We start from the raw sequence: 9,444 nt of genomic DNA on the forward strand, positions 1-9,444 counted from the left end.
ATTTTATTTAAATTAATGAAAGTGATATCACTTTGTAGATTATACATATATAATTATATGCCTATCATTTATGACTATAAATATAAACTTGAATACTAAATACTCTTTTTATTATAAACTTAATTTATTTTTATATTATATCAATTCATTAATACATTTTTTAATATATAAATTAATTAGTTATTACTATTATTATTACTTATATAAATATAAGTAATTGCCATCTTTTAAATTAAGAGATTGTAAATTAATTAATTTAATCTAAAAATATACCAGTGAGAAAAAATTCATCTACCATTCCTATATAACAATAAATAATAATTATCATTATTCTAATTACTAGTTTTTAAATTAATTATCCAACATAACCTATTTCTACCACGTGACACAACTGTCAAATTGACAGTTGACGTTAAATGTCAAAATGTCAAAGACTTTGTATTGTACATGTGCTAAATATTTAATTTAAAAAAAAAATTAAACAACATGTTAAGAAAGTGTCCATTAATTGTGATTTTGGGCTCTACAGGAACAGGAAAAACTAAACTGTCCATTGAAATTGCCAAAAAGTTTAAAGGAGAAGTCATTGGGGCTGATTCTATGCAAGTTTGTAAAAATTATAAATTTTAGGTTATGGTAAATTATAATTGTAATAAATATATATATATATATATATATATATATATATATTATAATTTAATAATTTATAATCTATTTACTTTATACACATAAATAATTTATAATACTTTAGGTTGTGTTATTTTATTTGTCAGGAAGGTTAGGTCATATGGTCTTCAAAAGAATATTTTTATATATATAACAACTGTATTAATTATAACAAATATTAATTGTTATAAATATTATACTATATATATAAATATATATATATATATATATATATATTATAATTGAACTATTTATAATCTATTAACTTTATACACTTTTAATATTTATATACAGTATAAAATTATACGTTATGTTACTTTGTCAGGAAGGTTAGGTCATATTGTCTTCAAAGAAATATTAATTATAAGTATTACATTTGTTTTAATTATAATAAATATTAGTTGTTATGAATATTACACTATATATATATATATATATATATATATAATGTAATTGCACACTTACAATCTAATCGATTGCCTATTTGCTTTATACACTTTTTGATATTTTATTCAATGTTTATGATATTTTACCTAAAAAGAATATTATATGTATGTATATATATATATATATATATATGCGTGTGTGTTATTTTTTACAATCTTTGTTATAATTGTTTTGTTTTTATTAAAAAAGTTTTGAATCGTTTGGTGTGTTGGAAGCGAGTATTAGCAATACAACTCTGAATTTGTTTATAATATTAGATATTAAATATAAAAACAATTATTTTGATTAAATGAATTATTGTATGTAAGTATTTTATATTTATCTGGAGTCCTACCACCTTTTATATAGGATTTTTTTATAATATATTATTTGATTTAAAATCTAATCGATTTATACCATTCTTTGTTCTTTTTTTATTATATACACTAATCACATTATAATTAAACTACACTTATAATTTTTTATGTAGTTATTTATTATTTAGGTTTACAAAGGTTTAGATATTGTAACAGCAAAGGCTACAAAAGAAGAACAATCACAAGCCGTACATCATTTATTAGATGTAGCTCAACCCGGAGAGACTTTTACTGTAGTTCATTATAAGCAAAAGGCTTTGGAAATTGTATCCTTTATAAATATAAGTATATATATATATATATATATATGTATATGTGTGTGTGTGTGTAATTGTTATAATCAAATAATGCAGTAAGGTGTTCGAAAAGTTGTAAAGACAGGTTAGTTGTAAAGACAATAAATAAAATTGTAAATGAAAAAATTCGTGGATAGATTTGATATCTTTAAGTATTTTATTTGAAAATAAAACCACAAAAACTTGGTGACAAAATCCGTGGATAGATATCTTTGAATATATTAATAATATGAAAATAAAAGCAGAAGTTAATTTAAATATTTTATATAAAAATAAAAGCAGAAGTTAATGTAAATATTTTATATGAAAATAAATGCAGAAGTCAATTATAAGCATTTGGTATTATAAATATTATTTAAGGCTCTTGTCAACAATGATTTAATTAATAATTATTATAATTACTCCTTTATTACACTTAATTGTGATTTAATATCAAAGCACCTAGCTTTCATTTACCATTAATATTTCTACCTTAACTTTTCACAAAGATCTCAAACCTCCTATCAAAAAACATCCTACCAATTATAGTGGGCGGTACAAACTACTACATAGAATCCATTCTATGGAAAGTTCTAGTCGATCCACCCACAAACAAAAACCTGGACGCCCCAAGACCATCTTTAACAGATAAAAATATATCCCCCGAAGACAGTTCTTCAGATTCTGATGACAACGTTCCATCGAGTGCAATAAAATTCAAACAATCGAGTAATTGTGATGTTAAATTTAGTTTAGACGATGAAAAGAAGTGGGAATTTATGTCTGGTGCTGAGTTGCATGATATTTTGAAGAAAGTTGATAGTGTTTCAGCACAACGTTTGCATCCTAATAATAAGAGGAAAATTATGAGGTAAGATAAAGAAATTATTATTAGGTGTAAGGAAGGTTAGGTTTAGATAAATATTTTTATGTGGTAAGGAAGGTTAAGTTTAGAAAATTTTTATTACGAGGTAAGGAAGTTTAGTTTTTTTGTTATATATATATATATATATATATATATATATATATTTAATAGTCCAAATTTGACTCTTTTTTAGTGAATAAAAACACAAAAATTGATACTAAATATTAAAATTGTTATTCAAATAGTTAAATTATTATGTTAAAAAACTAATAGTAAAACAATAAACTCACTTATAATATTTTTCATACAAAATTATTATGTATCTTTTTAGCTTAGTAAAAGTTTATTATTCTCATATTTTCTTTATTAATATTTCTTTTTTTACAATTTACAATTTTTTCTCTTTTGTTGACAGAAATAATTTACAAATTTGCAATTATATAGTATTATAATTTATTTGTATATATTTATTTATATTAGTATTTTTGTTTTTATTCATAGACTTTTATTTATTTACTTGATTATATTTTAATTTTATCTGAACGTTATGTAAAATATTTAAAAATTTGTTTGCTTAATTGTTTATATTATAAGTTTTTTAAATTAATATTTATTGTTTAATTATTTTGTCGTTTGTTTATTCATATAATTGTTTTTTTTTACTATTTATTTAGTGAATTTTTTATTTATTTGGTGGATTATTTATATATTTAGGAAATTAATGTATAATTTTATAAATACCGTTGTATGATAAATGTTATTAATTTTACTATTTGTTGTTAAAATAGACATATTAAAGTATGAGTGTGTTAAATTACAAGATTGTAATACAAACGGTGCGGCCTCAAGAATTTTTTAAAACAAGTGAATTTTTTATTTATTTTTTAACTTCCCGTAGGGTAAGTTATTGTAATGGGCCGAAAATCGGAATTGAAAATTTTTACATTTCTCGACGTTTTGAAGGTTTTTGAACGTTTTGGCATACCTCAGAAAAAATGGATGTGTGTGTGTGTGTGTGTGTGTGTGTGTATGTATGTATGGATACAAATTTTCGTCCACGTTTTCGGGCGTACGGATCAACCGATTTGAATGGTTTAAAAAACATTCGATTCCTATTAATAAGGAGAGGAGCTGATTAGTTTTTGGCAAAGACAGGTCCAGCAGTTACGGAGATAAGGAGCAAAGAGTGCAGAAAATAGAAATCGAGTTTTTGAGAGAACGGAGCATCCGATTTGAATGATCTAAAAAACATTCCATTAGTAATGATTGGGAGAAAGGGTTATTAGTTTTGCGCAAAGGCAGGCCCAGCCATTTCGGAGATACAGAGCTAAATGTACAAAAAATGGCAGTTTTTGAGAGAACTAAGCATCCGATTCAATTGATTCAAAGAACTTTCTGCTTGTCTTAACAAAATAATTGATTTTGGAAAAAAAAATTTTGTACCATTTTTTTTTTTTTTTTTTTTTTTAAATTTTTTGTATATCGAAAATAATTCAGATTTTATTTTTAATTCTGACTATAGTTCTAATATACTTTAAACAAATAATTTCAACTTTCCAATTCAGTTTATGTAATTCTTATAAATATTAGACAATGTTACAATATTTATAATAATCTATTTGAAAACATTCAATATTCCTCGAACGTTTCGTTACGGTACGGGAAGTTCCAGCAATTTGCCTTAAGGCACGATGCTATGCACCACTGGTTATTTATTTGGTCGATTATTTATATATTTAGTCACTCAATGTTATATGAGTTGTCTTGAAAAATATTTTATAAATATTGTTGGGTGATAATTATTATTAATTTTACTATTTATTATTAAAATAGACATATTAAAGTATGAGTTTACTAAATTACAAGATTGTAATACAAACGGTGTTCCTCAAGAATTTTTTAAAACATATACTTTAACGCAAAGTAGCTTCAACACAATTATGGTTTTATTTGTAAAATATTTTTTAATTCAAGTGGTACGATGAAAAATGTTGATTTTAGTATTTTATGTAGTAATAGACATATTGAGGAACAACTAGGCTAAATTTCTTTATTGTAATACAAACGGTGCGTCCCGGACAATTTTTCAAACACTTTACTGTATTTAATATAGATTGTACGGCGTATGCGGGTTTCATGGAAAAATATTTTATAAATGCAGTTATGTGATAAATATTAATAATTTGAGTATTTGTTGTTAAAATGGACATACTTAGGAAAAATTTGGCTAAATTACTTAGTTGTAATACAAACGGTGCGTCCAGGACAATTTTTCAAACACTTTACTGTACTTAATGTAGTTTGTACGGCGTATGCGAGTTTGTGGACAAAATATTTTATAATTGGTGTTGTGGGATAAATATTAATAATTTTACTATTTCTTATCAAAATAGACACATTGAGGAATAACTGGGTCAAATTACAAGATTGTAGTACAAACGGTGCGTCCCGGACAATTTTTCAAACATTTTACTGTATTTAATGTAGATTGTACGGCGTATGCGAGTTTGTGGACAAAATATTTTATAAATGCATTTGTGTGATAAATATTATTAATTTTGTTATTTGTTGTTAAAACAGACATATTGAGTAATAACTAGATTAAATTACAAGATTGTAGTACAAACGGTGCGTCCAGGACAATTTTTCAAACACTTTACTGTATTTAGTATTGATTGAATAGCGTATTCGAGTTTCGTGGAAAAATATTTTATAAATGCAGTTGTGTGATAAATATTATTAATTTTGTAATATGCTGTTAAAATAGACATATCAAAGTACAAGTATGCCAAATTTCTTGATCGTAGTAAAAACGGTGCGTCCAGGACAAATTTTCAAACTTTTTATTGTATTTAAAGTAGCCTGTATGGCGTATGCGAGTTTCGTGGAAAACTATTTTATAAATGCAGCTGTGTAATAAATATTTATAATTTTAGTATTTGTTGTTAAAATAGACATATTGAGTAATAACTAGGTCAAATTACAAGGTTGTAATACAAACGGTGCGTGCAGGATAATTTTTCAAAAACCTTATTGTACCTAATGTAGCCTGTACGGTGTGTGTGAGTTCCTGGACAAAATATTTTTTAATTGGTGCTGTGTGATAAATATTTTTATTTTTACTATTTATTATCAAAATAGATATATCACAGTATAAGTATGTAAAAATTATTTTTTATTATTATTATCAGATCTTTGCAAATTTATCTACACACCGGCAAAACCCACACGGAAATTTTGTTAGAACAAAGAAATCCTAAACAAGGCGGTTGTGCAATTGGAGGTCCTTTACGTTTCGATAATGTTATTTTATTTTGGCTTAGATGTGAACAGGTAAATTTAACTAATTTACCTTACCTGAATATATTTATTCTTATAAAAAAATTTTTGGTGTATTATTTTAGGAAGTTTTGGACAAACGTTTAGATTCCAGAGTCGACAGCATGATGGAAGAAGGTTTAATTGATGAATTGAAAGAATTTAGAGACTTGTATGTCCGGACACAAGAGTAAGTATAATATAAATTATCTCATGCCACGGATTCCAATTATACCGACTGTTTTATTTTAAGTGCTCCTGATTACACTTTGGGAATTTTGCAAACGATTGGTTTGAAAGAACTAACACCATATTTAGAATATATTGAAAAAACTGAAGACGTTGATGAACTACACAAAAATAAATTGCTTAAAGAGTGCTTGGATAATTTAAAACTTGTAACGAGACGGTGAGTAAATAAAAAATGTTGTATTGAAATTTTGTGAATATTTTTTGCAATTTTTTTTTTGCAGATATGCTCGGAAACAAAACCGTTGGGTTAGGAATAGATTTTTGGGATACAAAGATCGTCAGGTATGTAAATTAAAAAATAAAATTTTAATTTTTGCCGGAAAATCGCATTAAGTCATTTTGAATTCTTGGATACCAAAATTGGACTTTAAAGTGCAATAACGTGTTTAAAAAAAATTATGCAGAACGCACCGTTTGTATTACAACATCGTAATTTGCCACACTTATACTTTGATATGACTATTTTAATAACAAATAGTAAAATTAATAATATTCATCATTCAACAGCATTTATAAAATATTTTTTGTATAAGACCGCACTCGTGATGAATTTTGTGTTAAAGTATAATAATGTTTGAAAAAATTCTTGGCGTCACACCGTTTGTGTTACAACCTTGTAATTTAACATATTTGATCTTTAATATGTCTATTTTAAGAACAAAAAGTGAAATTAATAATATTTATCACACAACACTAATTATAAAATATTTTTTTGAGAAACTCACATACACCATACAACCTACATTAAATACAATTGAGTTTTTAAAAAATTGTCCTGGTCGCACCGTTTGTATTACAACCTTGTAATTTAACATACTCATACTTTGATATGTCTATTTTAATAACAAATACTAAAATCAACAATTTTTATCATACAACTCTATTAAGAAAATAATTTTTCATGAAACTCATATACTACATATATACAATCTACATCTAAGAAATTTTTTACCAAACATTTACTTTTGAGCTATAACAATTGTATGTCGACGTTTATAATTATTATAAAAAAAGCGACTTAACTGATCTGTGTATTTTTTTTCAGAATATTTAGTCAACATTCATATGTATCGAATGGTGTTTAAATTTTAAAAATCCATAAATAATTGTTAATAAAACCCTGAAGTCACTTTTATAAAACCCGTACAAATTTTAGCTAGTAATAATTTGTAATAACAAAAAAAAAACTACTTACATGTGCAGTTTTTTTTTAGTATTTAGTCAACCCTACGTATCGAATGGTGTTTGAATTAAAAAAATCCGTTAATTAATTAAAAAATTATATTTGGTGTTGTAAACGAAACTCGAATAAAACTTTTTATTTAAATCACAATTTTAAGTTAGTACAATTTTTGACTGTTCTTATTATTGCAAAAAAACTGTTTGAGTGATATGTATAATTTTTCTTGAATATTTAGTCAACATTCAGATGTATCGAATGGTGTTTAAAATAAAAAAATCCGTTAATTAATTAAAAAATTATATTTGGTGTTGTAAACGAAACTCGAACAAAACTTTTTATTTGAATCACAATTTTAAATTAGTACAATTTTTGACTGTTCTTATTATTATAAAAAAACTACTTGTCTGATCTGTGTAATTTTATTTTTGGTATTTAGTCAACATCCTCATGTATCTAAGGGTGTTTAAATTTGTTGATTATTTTTCGAGTTATTGTTAACAAAACCCCAGAGTCACTTTTATAAAACCTGTACAAATTTTAACTAGTACTATTGTTGACGTTTCTAATTATTACAAGAAACTACTTGTCTGATATGTATAATTTTTCTTGAATATTTAGTCAACATTCAGATGTATCGAATGGTGTTTAAATTTAAAAAATCCGTTAATTAATTAAAAAATTATATTTGGTGTGTAAACGAAACTCGAACAAAACTTTTTATTTGAATCACAATTTTAAGTTAGTACAATTTTTGACTGTTCTTATTATTATAAAAAAACTACTTGTCTGATCTGTGTAATTTTATTTTTGGTATTTAGTCAACATCCTCGTGTATCTAAGGGTGTTTAAATTTGTTAATTATTTTTCGAGTTATTGTTAACAAAACCCCAGAGCCACTTTTATAAAACCTGTACAAATTTTAACTAGTACTATTGTTGACGTTTCTAATTATTACAAAAAAACTACTTGTCTGATCTGTATATTTTTTTTTACATATTTAGTCAACATCCATATGTATCGAATGGTGTTTAAATTAAAAAAATCCGTTAATTAATTAAAAAATTATATTTGGTGTTGTAAACGAAACTCGAACAAAACTTTTTATTTGAATCACAATTTTAAGTTAGTGCAATCTTTGACTGTTCTTATTATTGCAAAAAAACTGTTTGTGTGATATGTATAATTTTTCTTGAATATTTAGTCAACATCCATATGTATCGAATGGTGTTTAAATTAAAAAAATCCGTTAATTAATTAAAAAATTATATTTGGTGTTGTAAACGAAACTCGAATAAAACTTTTTATTTAAATTACAATTTCAAGCCAGTGCAAATTTTGACTGTTTTTATTATTGCAGAAAAACTGTTTGTGTGATATGTATAATTTTTTTTGAATATTTAGTCAACATTCAGATGTATCGAATGGTGTTTAAATTAAAAAAAATCCGTTAATTAATTAAAAAATTATATATAGTGTTGTAAACGAAACTCGAGCAAAAATTTTCACCTGAAGAATTTTTGACTATTATAATTATTACACAAAAACTACTTATCCTATACGCACAATTTTTTTGGCAATTTAGTCAACATCTCCATGTTCCAAATGGCATTTAAATTTTTTATTACCATCAACTTTATTACTGTTTCCAATTTTGGTATTGAAATTTGGCAAATCAGATTTTCTGGTCAATTCTATGTCTTTTACCCAGGTGCCTCCTTTGTATGGTTTAGACACCAGCAATCCTTCCAAATGGAATGAGATGGTCAGAGATCCTGCTTTCCATATTATAGAAAGCTATCTTTCTGATCAGCAACCAAAAGTTGAACCTTTGGAACAAATTGTCAACCCGAATGCAGCTGATGATTTGAATCCAGAAGTAATAATAATAATAATAATTATTGATTAATGGGTAAATTGGTTAATTGGTTTGTCTTTTATTAGGTTACTCATTTTTGTGAAGTTTGCCAAAGGATTTTCATAGGCGATTACCAGTGGCAATTGCATACAAAGTCCAAAAAACATCAACGTGTTGCCAAATCGAAGGCGAAGGGCCAAAAAGTTGATGGAATAAAATCAGAGTAA

The 9,444-nt window shown here is 25.2% G+C and overlaps 1 protein-coding gene across 1 annotated transcript; it reads left to right on the forward strand.

The window, feature by feature from the left end:
* The first annotated feature begins 438 nt into the window (after window positions 1–438).
* LOC113372889 (tRNA dimethylallyltransferase-like) lies at window positions 439–9,444 on the forward strand. The gene is made up of 9 exons (XM_026613227.1): window positions 439–606; window positions 1,598–1,735; window positions 2,254–2,615; window positions 5,801–5,942; window positions 6,014–6,117; window positions 6,181–6,336; window positions 6,401–6,461; window positions 9,071–9,238; window positions 9,304–9,444. The coding sequence occupies exons 1-9, from the start codon at window positions 487–489 to the stop codon at window positions 9,442–9,444; spliced, it is 1,392 nt and encodes a 463-aa protein (XP_026469012.1). The 5' UTR covers window positions 439–486.

Source organism: Ctenocephalides felis, unplaced genomic scaffold (genome assembly GCF_003426905.1).
Source record: "Ctenocephalides felis isolate EL2017-DRISC unplaced genomic scaffold, ASM342690v1 CF-g0.4_SCAFFOLD_01604, whole genome shotgun sequence".
Lineage (NCBI taxonomy): Eukaryota > Metazoa > Arthropoda > Insecta > Siphonaptera > Pulicidae > Ctenocephalides > Ctenocephalides felis.

Coding starts and splice junctions, on each gene's coding strand:
- LOC113372889 (XM_026613227.1), top strand. CDS start 487: ATGTTAAGAAAGTGTCCATTAATTGTGATTTTGGGCTCTACAGGAACA. Junction 2,616..5,800: donor AATAAGAGGAAAATTATGAG/GTAAGATAAAGA, acceptor TATTATTATCAG/ATCTTTGCAAATTTATCTAC. Junction 9,239..9,303: donor CTGATGATTTGAATCCAGAA/GTAATAATAATA, acceptor GTCTTTTATTAG/GTTACTCATTTTTGTGAAGT.